This window comes from Malurus melanocephalus, unplaced genomic scaffold, assembly GCF_030028575.1.
Source record: "Malurus melanocephalus ecotype Western Australia unplaced genomic scaffold, MMel_1.1 scaffold_40, whole genome shotgun sequence".
Lineage (NCBI taxonomy): Eukaryota > Metazoa > Chordata > Aves > Passeriformes > Maluridae > Malurus > Malurus melanocephalus.
Genome location: NW_026623272.1, coordinates 480,973 through 496,088, shown reverse-complemented (window position 1 = coordinate 496,088; position 15,116 = coordinate 480,973). Strand labels below are relative to the sequence as shown.

The following is a 15,116-nucleotide window of genomic DNA, read 5'->3' as shown; positions in this document are numbered from 1 at the left end:
AAAAAGAAAAGAAAGCTTTTGTAAAACTTTGCAACTTAAAATCTGAAATCCTAAATTATTTGGGGAACAAAACAGAGTAGTAACTTCATCAGTGTAACAACTGAAGTTACAGCAAAAAGCTGACAACTCCATGGTAAGGCTTCGCACTACGCTTCCAGATGTTGATCACTCATAGTTTAAAAGACACTAATGACAAGAAACCAAGTCATGAACAGAGTTTACAGCGTTTATCTGACTTCTTAMGTTTAATTCCCATACACTAAACTTGTAACATAATTTAAAATAGAATGAAACAAAWAGAAACAGCTGAGAAGAATCCCATKTAGAAAGTGACTATGAGTGAAACAGGACTTTTTAATGGTTTCTAAACTATCAAAAAAAGAATCACTGAAAACTTTTCCTTACCTTACTGGAGAGACAGAATTTAAAAGTTCCTTGTAGAAAACCTGGTATATTTYATGGTTTTTTGCTTGGTTGYATTTGTTAGGTTTTTTCTGCATAGTTAGCTCAACTATGTAATCATGACTCCTTTTTGAAAGTAGATCGATGTTTCATTAAATTACACAGGTTGCTATTTCACTTAACTAAAAACCAAGTCTATAACTAAGAACAGATATGAAGCAGTAAGGATGTTAGAACAAATGTGATTAAAATCTGTGGAGCATTTGATTCCTGGATTAAGATCACTGGTCAGTACTTATRCTTAGAAGCTCACATAGAAAAATATGAAAATGCTACTGCACAGAAATTACATTCATCATCCAATAACCAAGTCTCCAGATACAGTTCATCATTCCAAAATACTGCAATTYCTCAACTAAGCAGAAAACATGAACCAGACTTGACCRAAACCACCAAAAAAGCCCCAATACAATGCAAAAAGTAGACAGCTTCTAGTTTTCACATTGTCACTACAGAAGGGACTAATGCCTCCCAAAGAGAAATGCATCTTGCTCAGGCTCTATCCATTTGCCTTCAAAAGACAAAACCAACCACAGAGCTGGAACTGAAAATCAACAAAAATGCAAGGAGCATAACAAGAAAAATCTGAAAGGCAAATATATGCTGGGGTTTTCCCCTGTGAAAATTTTACAGGGTCTTTTATCAGTTCATCTTTACTACTAGATTCTACATGAGAAAGATGGCTGGATTTTAAGTCTACTCTCCCTTTTAATGGAGAGGACATGCATTTTAAAAAAAATGACATTTCAAAAGAAGACGCCTCCTACTTTGCAACAAAAGAATAATGTTTTTGCAGCAAAATAGTGCCAGGAGATCGCTGCTTGTTTTGCTGCTCCAAGTACCCATGCATGCTTCTGCTCACAAACCCAGTAAGTAACAGAGACACACAGTTTTCTGCCACGTTGACAGAATATTTTCCAGACAGAAATTTCAAAATTGCTTGTGAAATTCATTCTTTTCAAGCTTTCAGAAAATCACATAGCGAAAAGCAGCTACAACTAGCAACAGCAACACAGSGTTAGAAAGAGAGGTTTATCTAAAACACATCATTAGCACAGCATGCTACCTGGRTGCAAATAAACAGCCTATGAAACCTCTATTTTTGGACTGAAAATTTGAAACATAGTGCAAGTATACTCAACTATATAAAGAAGTTACCTGATTTTGACAATATAGGCTAGCAACAAATAAAAGCACCCAGGAATTGACCTAAGCAGGAGAGAGGCAAGAAAAGCTGCTTCTTCTACCCTATGGCTTTCATGGTCTTGTTGAGCACKCTGACAGCCTCACCCTTCCCCTTAAGCAGGATTTAAGTCTGGAAAAACTGTTCAAASATTTACTCAGCAAGTTGTGCTGCATTAAGGCTTAACATAATGTCAGTATTTTTTTGTCTTTTGTATACTATAACTATTCAGCTTTCATCATTGAATAAAATTTCATAGTGTCATAATTATTCTGTAGAAAACTATCAGCTTCTGCAGAAAGCATCTTTAGCGATGACTAGAAATTTTCTTTAACAGACCAACATCAAACTTGCAATTATGCAAGCTAATRAGCTCATTTCGTTACTTGTGCTTTGGACAATAAAGCTTGAAGAACCATTTCAGTAACTTTCAGAAAAWTGAAAGTTTCTTGAAGCAAATGTTTCATCATCTTATTGAATTTTTCTTATTTTTAATATGAATTATYAAGTGATTTTCTCAAAGGAGCAGACATTCTCAACAATGATGCTCTTACTTTTCTCATTCATTTATAAGAAGAGGAGAGAAGCATAATATTAGCAACTTTGCTAGTAAGYGGAGACTGATATGCAAACAAGAGGATTCAACAATCCAAATGTCTGGATTTCTTCCAGCAYCTATGCTGTAGAGATCTCAAGTACTACTTTCATCCACACACCACTCATCTGTCCTCATAYATAGCTGCTTCCCAAATGCAAAATTTAGCTCACTAACTCCGATTTTGTTCCTCTTCTGGGAAACTTCAGAATGATGACATGGGTGTATTTTAAATCTTGTCTAYACAACTCCAACGAGTGCATTTAAGCCACTGGAAAGAGTTCAAGGTAGTATGACTGGCTAACTGCTTTTAGAATACATAATAAAAGCTAAGCAAAAACAGCTTTACTTACAGCAGACCTTAAGTACTTCCACAGCCATGCTACAAATACWGTTCCCAAGCATTGTTTCAAAATGGCATCGTCCCTGCCTGCACCATAATGCTCGGACGAGGCTGTGGGCAGTCACAAAAGTCTTTGGAGGATGGGGGTGAGAGGATTCCAGGGGAAAAGGCTGTGGATACTCATCACATGAGAGGTGCCTGGTGTGACTCACGCTCTGGTAGCGGAGGGCACCCCATGATAAATCACTCTGCAGGAACAACTGTCTAAACCCAGCCAGTGGCTGCCCGCCAGAACAACGTGTCCAATCTACGTCCTCTAAAGATTCCTCTGCCCAAAACCCAAGTTCCTAACTGTTCATAGTGTATAAATAGTAGGCACATAGACATATCTCCTAATTGTGAGATAAAGTGACTAAGCACAGGTGCACTATGGCTGBGGCATCAAATGGAGTTTGGATTAAATAGCTCCCCTCTGTGCAACAGCAAGCCATAATGAAGAACACTTCCAAATGCCTAGGCAAAAAAAGGAAAAAAGTTTCACTCTCCTCTAAAGCAAAAATGGGTTTAGGGGCATAAGTAAAAAAAATTTTAAAAAATGTAGAAAGAAAAAAAAAAGCTGAGGAGTCTCTGACAGCTAAAGGACTCTTAAGCACAAAGACAGCAATAAATTCTAGAATCACAAGCATCTACAGAACACTAATTTTACTCAAACCACATAGATGATCCTAGATTAAAAGCTGATCAAGGGAATCAAGAAAAGTGGATTCTTCTCATCCACTGAGCCTTTACAGGACTCCCACCAAGCAATTCCAAGAAATAAAAGGYCAAGCTGTTCAGCCAGGCTGGGTACAAACTAGATACACCATAATTTGTCTGCTGTGAGAATAACCACACACTGACCTCCTTGTTTAAAGCTCACAGMAAAATCTGAGAAAGATCAAAAGGAGTGACAGTGATGTGGGTTCCRTCAGGACAACACCACTTCCCATGGCTGGAGCAGGACCTTGAAGGCCCTGAGCACACAGACAGTCCAGCAGCTGATGTCCCTTCACTGACCACCTGCTGCTCGTTGCAGAAAACCTCTCCCAGCTACCACAAGGTTTTGGGGTCACCATGTAGGCATGAGTAGGCAGATAGCAATTGTTTAAGACTGCTCAGGAGAAGCACTAGCTCTGAGGCACCAGTCACATCTTCCCTGCATCACATTCCTTAAGCAAGCTGAAACTAAGCCAGAAGAGGAGTTCTGTACCATTCTGCTAGCACAAAGGCAGAGAACAGACAAACATGATAAAAATCTGACTCCAAAATGTTGTTATCCTAACCCACCATCACATTAATGGACCAGTCAAGAACTTCACAGAGCCAAGCAATGWACCTCACCTTGACCCTGAACTTGGAAACAAGACTCTTCTGCAGAAGGCSTTTATGAGCAGGACAGCTCCTTGGAAATAAAATATCCTCACATACTAAAAGATGTTACACAAAGAATCTCCTTAAAGGTCAAAGTAGCCAGCTTTTAACTATGTTCCATCTTACATGTCCATATGCTTCTACCACACACAGAGAGCTCTGTGAACTTTTGTTAGATGATGCCCAGCTCTTCAGGGCTGCAGCACTGTCTCACGAAATGCTTTAAACAGAGACCTTCACAATAACTTGAAGGTGCATTACTTTACTACAGACAAACAGAATGATGGAATCTCAATAAGTGGGAAGACCACAAGCATCTTAGGACTGACATAGTTTGCCCTATGTGGTGGCACACCACAGTATGATCTYTAATTAATATATTGTGGCTGTAGAATGCTTTTTGCCTTCCCCCTCCCCCCAAATCCCTAATACCAGACACTCTTTTAGACTGATCTGGAAAAAAAAAAAATCAAATCCTTCTGTCCAGAGACTCAATGGATTTCAGGGAACACATACAAGTAACTGCTAACTGTGAGAATCTTTTCAATKATGACAATACTAAACTTCCAAATACTACTAGACTGAAAATACAGGAACTTAAGGAGCATGGTTTATTACCTCTACAGAGTGAAATAAGGGCAGAAACTGTATATTGGTTTCCCAGGTACCCTCACCTTTTTCCAAAAAGTAAGCATACCTAAAGAAAGGAAAATGAAAGCTGCTACTCCAACTCTGTTTGAAAGACAAAGAAATGTAACATCTAATTTCTCCAGGAAATGGTGGCGWCCAAAGAAATTAAAGTAAAACTTCTGATTCAATACACATTAGGACAGATATYAAGGTATTTCTCATAAATTAAGTCTTTCTCTTCCATGCAAATTCTACTCAGTACATTGCGATCCTGTGTTTGACTGGAAATTGCACTTGCTCAGAAAACAGAGCAGCCAACACACCATCCCAATAATCCATGAAATTTTATTGCTAAAGTCTGAAAAGAAAAAGGTAATTTGCAGACAAGTCCTATCTATCAAACCTCTAGTGAGAAAACAGGACACAAGTGGAAAGCTGGTACTATTGGCTGCCATTTAAATAGGTGTTGTATTTTAATAAACACTATTCCTCATTATACTTCTGTTTCTGCTGTAACATCTGCAGCACAACAGAGGCTTGCTTTTTTTCTTTTTTATTCATCCAAGCAGTTAACACCAACTTAAAGTAAAATAAAATCTCCTAGTTATGACAAAAAAAACGTAAGTAGAAACTCAGCATCTTCAGGAAAAAAACTTAAAATCTTTAGTTATGGCTAGAMCAAAGTTAATGGTTAATGAGTAGAAATCCTACTACATCACATGTGGCACAGCAGGCACTCTGAATCAATTTAAATCATGTCTGATGTGCTTTCCTCCAAAGCTRCAGAGTTCATAGCGTATTAGAGTGAAATAAGTCCGTGTGGAAGATTCTGGTTTATGAGCAGCTGCCACCAAAGAGCAGACAGGAAGTAAAGCTGCATTGGAATGAGATGGAGAATAGTATTATAAAGGGAAGGGGAAGTAAAACAATTGCACAGAGTTCATCAGTGACTGGTACTTAAATAGTGAAAAAGAATATCTGAGAACTAATGCTCATTCAAGTAAGAAAGAGAAGAGCTATAGAAACATMTTGAATAACAAATGGAAACTGGGGACATTATCTTACTCTAAGAAGTATACAAAATGAATCRTGCAAAGAAAGATGACCACACAGTWCCAAACAARGGGACTTGSAATAAGATTAGATTTGAAAAAGCACTGAAGTCCATACATATATGTCATTTATTCAAAACTGAAATTAAAGAAATTCATTAACCACAGTGAAACTAGCCTAAGTCATTAATGATACCAGAAAACAAAGGTGAAAATAAAGCTTCCATTTAATCACAAGATTTATATATCTAATATTTCAGGGAATACATTAGACTACTACACTGCCTACATTTTAATTTAACACCTATTCATTTATTCTTTACCAAAAAAACAAACAAAAAACCTCCTGGACATTAGGTGACACCACGGAGGATGAGAAAGCCTTGGTATGGTTCAGCTCCCCAGAAACAGGACACACACTGCATCTGACACACCCCACACACACCCACAATCACAATGAAWTAAAGCGTTCTATCATTTTTACAATCTAGGGACCTATTTTTAGTGCTGCTTTTTCTTTTGCCATGACAAACCTGAAAWATTGCTCAAATACACAATTAAATTTGCAGCAGGTCAAAGACAGCACAGAATGTTAAAGCTATCTTAAAAAAAAAAAAAAGAAGTTAAACTTGAGTTTAAAATGAGTAGAMACATTAAGCGTACACTGAGCCATCCAATTCTTGGATTAATGAAGACAGGGTATCCACCAGAGGCCTACCCACCCATTGTGAACATCAGATGCATCGAATTAAAAGGCAAATTAGGCATATAAAAAAAAACCTCTCAGTTAAGAAATACCAGATTGRAAAACCTCAAGCTTATGAAGTATGTATTTTCAGAATCCCAACTTTCACGACTGTTGCTCTTTCTAAAATTCAATCATTTAAGTAGCAATTCTCGCAGATGTTGCATTGGTAGCTTTGTCAATCTGTATACAAAACTGCTTTAGCACAATAGTGACATACTTCAAATCTGGATAAACTATTTTGGGCCATCATTTGTTTAGCCWAACACTGAAGCAGAATTCCAGAATAAAAATATTCTAATGTTGGCAAGTTTATCTACATTCTAGATCTCAAACTAATGCCTAAGATAATAATTAACTGACAGCTCCCCCCATAGCCTTTTTTTATTCATATAATTAAAAACATGCCTTGCTGGCATAATTCCAGTGATGAACAAACACACATTATGCACTGCCTCAAGAATCAAAGCTCATAAAACAATGTTGCACAGAGCTACAAAAATCACATGGTTTTAAGAGACTGCTGAAGCCTATGAAAGAAATTCTTAATTAACCCAAATGACAAAAATCTAGAGAACAAAATCTCAGACAATTCATATGAAACACTTAACTGTTTCCGTTGATAATCTAAGAAACACTCACCCAATCTGTTCACTCTCTGTTCAAATAATGGGAGTGGCTCACTTTCAAAGAAGTTTAATTCTGTGCAAAGCAAGCCTGCATTCATGTCTGATCTACTCTAGTAAGGGCTGATTATAACAGTGACTTTGTGATTTGTTCATACCAGAGCATAACATTACTCCCATTTATCAGTTTGTCCACCTCTAGCCTCATTCAGTGGAATTCTTCTAAGCATTTCACTGAAGCAGTCTAGAATTTACTGTAAACACACATAAAAGAAGGAGTGGCATTCATTAATGAGGCTCATGTTCTATTTTAATACACAGCATACCTACCATGCTCTTACATGATTAAGACAACACAAGAAAATGGATGAAGTAGTTCAGTACTTTAAGAATTCATTCAGAGAAAATAAAGTTAAAAAAATCATAGGAGTAAATAAAATTAGTTTTGAACTGGCAAGAAGAGAGACTTCAGTCTTCTTACACATTACAAGAAAAATTCCTCATTCAATTGTGAGCCAGAATCAATATTTTTCAGTAAGAGCCAGATTCAATTCAGCTTCCTGAGCAAAGCAGTCAGTACCCAGACAGCCAACTTCACTTCTCCCCCAATTTGTCAAACTTCTGCAAGCCTCACAGGACTAAATGGAAAACAATTTTTTTCCAAAAAACCTCATTAACTTGAATTCCACATACCATAACTGCCCTCAGGAATTTTTTTTTCTTCCAATCAAGTTTTCCCACTATAGGAAATATTTATCTTCCACCTAGCAGCATTTAAAAGACCCAATATGCCATTAAACCTGAATATGCTTCAACTATTTCCTCCAGCCTGGTAGGTTTGGTAGCATTAGCTGTTTCTCGTTACAAGGGTAGGTAAAAAAATTAGGCAAAAGGAAGGATTTTGTAGTGCATTAGAAGTTTTTAAAAAGAAAAAAAAAATATTACACAAAAGTTAGTCTGAAACAGAAAAGCTATGAGGGCTTAAGTGCTGGTAAACCCACTGAAGCCTGCAGAAAGTCTCCTATTGAATTCAGTGATCTTTGGAYCAGTCCTAAAGCACCTACAGTAGCATAGATAAGAGACAGCATCTACATTTTAAAGGTATATTTTTACTGTWAATTGTAAGTGATTTCAGCAACTTTATTCTGATGAGACTAAGCAAGGTTTCTGACTTTAAATCTAATACAGCTTCACAGTAACCAGCCCTGTCACTAGGGAATTCGAGCTTTCAGTATCAGTCTATGGGACAACCACCTCAGAAAAAAGAGATTCAGAAATCAATTCTGAAAGCGATGCTGCTTCTCTATTATAGCTGATGGTGAAACTGAGAAAAAGCTTCATTCCACTTAAAGCACAATGACTACTTGCTGCACCAACTGGCAGACAGACACAATGAAATAACCTGTTGAAAATGCAAATTTTCATTAGTCTACCACAATTCCTTGGCCAAAGAGTAATTTCTGMACCACTTTAGAAGCACCTACTCAACACCAAATTTAGATTGTTCCCCAAAATTTTATCATAGCATGATAGTAGAAGTAGTTCTGTTCTTCAAAATAATACAAAGCCACAGTACAGCCAACGTTTCCCAAYTCTTCCATTTGCCTAAACATTGATATGCTTTAAAACAAAGGAATATTTTACTTTACCAGCTTTCACTTGTACTCATGTCACTACCTACCTGCATGGAGATGTGAAATATTACAAATCTCACATCATACGTGCAGTTCATACCAGTAAGAKCATAAGCACAACATAAACATTTCTTTCAGTTGCTACAATTTCCTCCTTACCTTGCCTCCTTCTCTTTCAAAGTCGACATATTCCCGGGTCGGTGTCTGTCGCTGCTCCCCCTGCCAGCTGGCCGGAAAAAACTGGAGAGACAGATTGGTTCCTGTGGCCACAAAAGCCTTTTAGAAAAATCAATACAAACAGGATCAGGGAGCAAGACATTACATAAATTATGCAGGCAGTCATTTATTTTTACATCAGTTTATGTCTTAAGCCAGGCAGCATAGAGAATACTTAAAGTCAAAAACATGCACTCATCATTTTTCTTAAGTATTAAGTTACAAACATCTGATTCCATTTTGACAACATTTGCCATTGGCTGCTTCGGATATAAAATACAACATGGAATCAATACTTCTTTCAAATCAGTTTTGCTGACATTAAAATCTGTCCTTTCAGTTCTGTCTGGATACGCTGCACCAACTTAGTACCTGCAGCATTAAAAACTACCCGTGCTTTTTAAAGAGGTTGCATGTCTCTAAAAGAACTACCGCTGAAGGAAAATGAACTACTTAGAAGCGTTACTAAGGAACTCTTTTCAAAAGAAAATKACTTCTTTCCTTTCACAATCTACTTACACCTAGATAGACACTGAACTGAAACACAAATATTCCTATTTTATCATCTCCTGGCATGCAGCAYCAATACACAGTTCAATCAAGCTTCCCAGGACAAAGTCCTCATGCCACATTAAGACACCAGGGATACCTAGATCAGCAGATGTTGTGTCAGTGAGAAAAGGCAACTGCAGGAATTCTTCTCAGCTACAGCCCTTTGTAAAATCATTAAAGGAACTGGCTTGAACCGATTAGAAAARGTGTGCATTGCTTTCAAGGAAACGATTTTCTACAATTTCAAATGAAAATAAGATTCTGTTTTCTTTATAAACTCTCTGTATTTGTTTGCTTATCTCAACTCCAACCCATGAGGAGTAAAGCAATTCCTAGACACAAAATAAAAAAATGAGTTTTTGCAAGCAGACGTTGGATTCACAATATTTATACTTTTCTCCGGTACAGGTGAACATGTTGTTCTGTAAGCAYGTGAATACTCACACAGACTCACAGAATATCAATCTTCTCAAAATCCCAGGGTTAAATGCATTTTGTTGCAATCAAACGACTGTATTTATCATCATGATCACTTAGATTTAAATGGTCATTAATCCAGAACATAGTTTTTCTTAAAAGCTATACATTACTGCTTTAACAGTCATCATTTCCTGACAAGCAGATTTCTGTCAAGCAACCCAGAATTCAACAACTTTATGGTATAACTGTATTGCTACCTGTGACACAATAGCTGCACGGTATTTAAGTTCTAGTCATGGACTGCAACGCTGTCTGTTACAGGATTAATGCCGCCCATTTTCAAAGTAGAAGCGCTTTGTCTTGACTCTTCCCCCTCCACCAAGGGAGGCTAATGCTCTGCTATCAGGTTTTAGACTATCCTTAAAAACAGATTTTAAAATTTTTGTTGTTGCTGGTTTTGTTTGCCTGTTTTACCTCCTGTAACCACATTCTCAATGTCATTAAAATTAACAAGTCATATACATTAAAAAATACTGTAGTGGTGCATTAATATTTGTTTGCCCTACAATAGGTAAAGACAAACATTTTAATCGATGTAACAGAAGTTTCACCAAGCATACGCTTGCACAACTAGGAGACATCAAAACTGTGAAAGCTGCAGACCATCACTATCAGGCTGACTGCCTTGTATTATCCCTTTGCTTTTCTAAAAGATGCTATTTACATACCAACAAAAGAATTACACCTATGTCCAAATATTTCTGACTCTGAGTCTTCAGTCTGCTCAAGAACTGTTATCCTACCTCCAAGAATCTTAAGCAAATATATGTTTTATACTCCTTAATTTATACAGTTAAAATATCAAGGAGTAAGATCTTTGAGAGTAAACCAGCCGACCACTGAAGCCCTATGGACCACTCCAGTTCTGGTACTGGGTCAAAAGGACCTTACGTGCTTACTGGGAAACCCAGCAAGACAGAAAAGTGCCTGTGCCTCCCCTGCTTCCACCCCAATACGTAATAGAGCCATGAAAAACCAGGGGAAAAATACCAGAGAAAAGARGATAAAGTACATAAATTCTACATCCTCATGGAGTCAGGCAGGCACCATTCAAACCATAAGCTATTTAGAAAGTTAGGTAGATATTTGCTCTCCAGATTTTTGAAGACAAAACCATTCAGTTAAAGTATCCATGTGCTTCTCAAATCAAATCACAAGTTAATACTGAAAAACTTGAGAACAGTCTTGCTAACAACCACACAAGACTATATGGAAGCCATCAATTTTCGTCAAATARGAAACAAATTAAATAAAAAATAATGATTTTTAAGCAATCTCACCACTAGTTTAATTTTAAACTTGAAAGGAAGAAAATWATAATTTTCTATAATTATAGAAATTTTAAAGCCCAGTTTGAAAAGCTATCAGACATTCATGTCTCGAATTTTGTGAAAAGCTTATCAGGTACAAGGGCGACCTGACCCACACACAGACATCGTAAACACAAGTACCTTCCAAGGCAAACCAAGCATGTGAGGCTATTTAAGTTATCAAAGCATTACCTGTGAAATCTTATTTAATACACTTCACAGTTCTTCTCCGTAATATTGCTAATTATTTCCTTTATTCWATCAAGAGCTATTTGACACGCGTAACCAACAACCTACTGCCGGTTCTACACTAAATCCCTAAGCTGTTTTCTGAGGGTTTTTGTCTGCTTCAAAATATGTAAGGTCATTTGCAGAGGCTCCCTTTGGAGATAAAAGAATAAATCCTTGATGTCTGGAAAAACGTTCAAGACTAAAAAAAAAAAAAGTAAAATTACTAGCTCTTTTTAACATCAGTCATTACACACACTACATTTCTAAATAAACCTGACTACTCATGCCCTGCTCACAAAACAAAACCAGATGTTTTCAGATGAAGAAATATAGAGCCTGTTTTAAAATTAAGTAGAGCGAAAATATGTAGAACAAGCATCACTGGCTGCTTCCAAGGGACGAAGTTCTGGCAGCAAAAAGCAGCAGCAGGCTCACAAGTACTAAGGTGAAACTACAGTGATTTCCCATTTATATAAATAACTGCACAGGCTACATTAGAAAGCTAGTTTATAAGCTAGATGGCATTTTTTTTTTTAGTGGAGGGATTTGGGTGTATTATGCACTTTCACCTGTACAGGAACTTCCAGTGCTATCAAACTATGTCTTCCTTACGTAGCCATTGTTTCCCTGGTGATTTCTCAAAGGAAGCAAACATACACAATGAAAAATGAATGTAAAAAACCAGGAAAATTAGGAATCTGTCTACAGGGGACCTCTCACAAAATAMTATTACAGGTTCTAAGACAATAAATAACAAGCAGGGATAAGATTCAGCTAAAAAAAAGTTATTTAGTAAAAGGCAACCGAGTTCTTGAGTGTGTATCCTTACTGACAAATCCAACTGAACAAGATCAGTTACAGTAAGTGGCATTCAATTATTTTTGTTTGGATGTGSATAATAGTAATTTCATTGTGCATAAAAATAATTTCATTGTGAACTGAGTAGCAGTACGTACATCACGTGAAATTAAAGAGTGCTCATAAACCAAACTTGGTGGAAGTGGGGTTTATTTTCTCTTTTACCTTGTCTTTCATTACATACTGCAAATGAAAAAGAGGTTACTTCTGCATTTTAGTAGTGAAGTTACAAACTTAACAATGCTATGAGACACTGATCCTACAGAAGCAACCTGGAGCAGAAATCAAGACAGGAAATAACGAGTCAGTTCTTGACTACTCCGAGCTATACTTCATCTGACTTCTTAATTCAGAAGGAGACAGTAGTCTGTAACTAACATTAATGAATGAGRAAAACGGAGCTTAAGTTGCAAGTTTCAAGGCTTAACCTTAAAAGCGTTTGATTTAGTTCACAAATACATCAAACAGCTCACTCAGGACTTTAGGCTAGCGCCTTCTGAACAATRTTACTCATTTCTCAAAGCTACTATTTCCGGACAGAAAAAAAGCTGAATATTGAAATAAGCAGCTTGTAGCTGTAGCACGTGTCCAGGGAAGGAGCGCAGCCCGGTCACACTGCCGGGGGATTTTCTTTCCTTCCCTGTCAACCCGAAGCTCCAGATAACCACTCTCCSCGCTCGGGAGCGGGCCGACACCTTTGAGCGAAAAAGCGCTATTCCTAAGGCGGACAGAAACGTTGCCTGTTCACCAAAACCTCCTTTCCCTCAGCGTTTGAAAGGSAGCCGAATTCATTCCGCTCCTTACGGAAAACTCTCCCTCACAGCGGGGCCCCGACCGGCCCCACACACCGTCCCGGCACGGCCGGCCCCGAGCCTTTGGGCACCCGCAGTGCTCCCTACCCCTACAGCTCCCCCAAAACTTTCTATTTCATGAGCCAAGGGCGGCCCGGTCCGGTCCGGTCCCGGCGGGCCCCGAGGGGAGCGCGGCGCCACTTACGATCTCGGAGCGGCCGTCGCGGCAGGCGTTCTGGAAGCGGGCCTGCCTCTCCTCGTGCGGCCGGTCCCTGAAGCCGGTGTATTTAATCTGCGGGGAACAGGACGCGCAATCAGGAGGGGCCAATCCCGGCGATAAGGGGGCAGCGGAGTGCACTGACTGCGCCTCCTCACGCCGCCGGCTCGGCTCCCGCCGSGGCTGAGGGGAGGCGCGGGGCTGCCCCGGCCCCTCCGCGGCCCGCGGAAACTTTCCCTACGGCGGGCGGAGGGAGGGAGGGAGAGAAGGGGCAGCCCCGCCGCCTCACCTCGCACTCGCGGCTCAGCTTCCTGAAGAACTCCTCGTTCTCGAACTTGCTCCGCTGGTCGGGGACAACCCGCGGCATGGTGGTGGGGCCGCCGCCGCCGGCTGCCCTCCTTCCTTCCCTCCCTCCCTCCCGCCCGCCCCGCGCTGTCCCAGCCCCAGCGCTCGCCTCGCCCTTTGTTAGCCCCCGCCGGCGGCGCCCCCCCTTCCCTCCTCCCGTCCCTCCTCCTCCCGCGGCGCACGCAGAGCAGCCGCAGCCGCCGCCGGAGCTCGATGCTGCCGCTGCCGCCGCCGCCGCCCGCTCCCGCCCCCAGCCCGCTCCCTCCCCTCCGACTTCCTCCCGGCTCGTAAACTCGGCCCGAACAGCCGCGCCATTCACAACTCCASCGCCGCCGCCGCGCATGCGCCCCGCCCGGCGGGAAGCGGGCGAGGGGTGACTCAGAGCCCGATCCGCGTCCCTCAGCCGGGCGCTGTCTGCCCACRGCGGGGCTGCTGTCCCCGTCTCCGCTCCCCGCCTTACCGCGGCTCGGCGCGGTGCTTTCCGCCACCCCGCTGCGAGGGGATCAGCCCCCAGCACTGCGGCGGGCGGGGAGCGCCCCGGTGGCGATGGGGAGCGCTCCCCTCATAGCGGGGGACCCTGCACCTGCTCCGCCGGCGCGCTCGGGTGGGGACCAGGCGGGGGCCGCGCCGTGTCCTCCCGCCTCGGGTGGCGGTGAGGATGGGGTAGGTAGAAAGGGACAGCGCTGGCCTCGCACCTCCTGCTCTGGCTCTCTCCCCAAGGTCAGCGAGAAGGCTGGAGAGCCCGAGGCTGGTCCAGAGCCCCGCYGTTCTGGCTGCCGCGGTGCATCCCRYAGTCGGTCCCTTCGCCACACTGACCGAGGTGCGGGCCTGTTCCCGAGGGAAGCAGCAGCACCTATCACCACTTCAGGATGTGACTCGGTGTCTTTGAAGTCGTGGTGTCAGTCTAGAGCAAAAAAAAAAAAAAAACCAAAAACCCAGCACTTCGTGCGCCAGTGCTTGAAAAGTTCACTTTCATGCTAGAAACACAGCAGCCTGAACTCTTTATTCTTCATGAACAGGTGTTTTACAGGAGCTAACTCGATCAAGGAGCACTGCAGGATATACATCACTTCTCCCTAAACCAATTTTTTTTCAAACATACCTCAGTCATGCCTCAATACCTTATGGCCATCTACAACTTCCTCGTGAGAAGTGGAGGGGCAAGTACCGATCTGTTGTCTCTGACAATTAATGACAGAACCCAAGGAAGAGGCCTGAAGTTGTGTCCGGGGAGGTTTAGGTTGGTTGTTACAAAAAGGYTMTTCACCCAGAGGGTGGTTGGACATTGGAGCAGGCTCCCAGGGAAGTGGTCACAGCACCAAGAGTGACAGAGTTTAAAAAGCATTTAGACWAYTCTCTCAGGCACATGGTATGACTCTTGGGGARGTCCTGTGCAGGTGTAAGAGTTGGATGCTATGTTCCTTGTGGGTCACTTC

At 41.0% G+C, this 15,116-nt stretch overlaps 1 protein-coding gene across 2 annotated transcripts in view; it reads right to left on the bottom strand.

The window, feature by feature from the left end:
• The window catches only part of CBFB (core-binding factor subunit beta), a 38,162-nt gene extending 24,403 nt beyond the window's left edge, over positions 1-13,759 (bottom strand). For both annotated transcript variants that reach the window (XM_057364568.1, XM_057364567.1), the window contains exons 1-3: positions 13,625-13,759; positions 13,324-13,410; positions 8,840-8,956 (exon numbers count right to left, since the gene is read on the bottom strand). In XM_057364568.1, the coding sequence (XP_057220551.1) occupies positions 8,840-8,956; positions 13,324-13,410; positions 13,625-13,702 (282 nt within the window). In that variant the 5' untranslated portion in view covers positions 13,703-13,759. The remainder of the gene's footprint in view (positions 1-8,839; positions 8,957-13,323; positions 13,411-13,624) is intronic.
• Between the last annotated feature and the right edge of the window lie 1,357 nt (positions 13,760-15,116).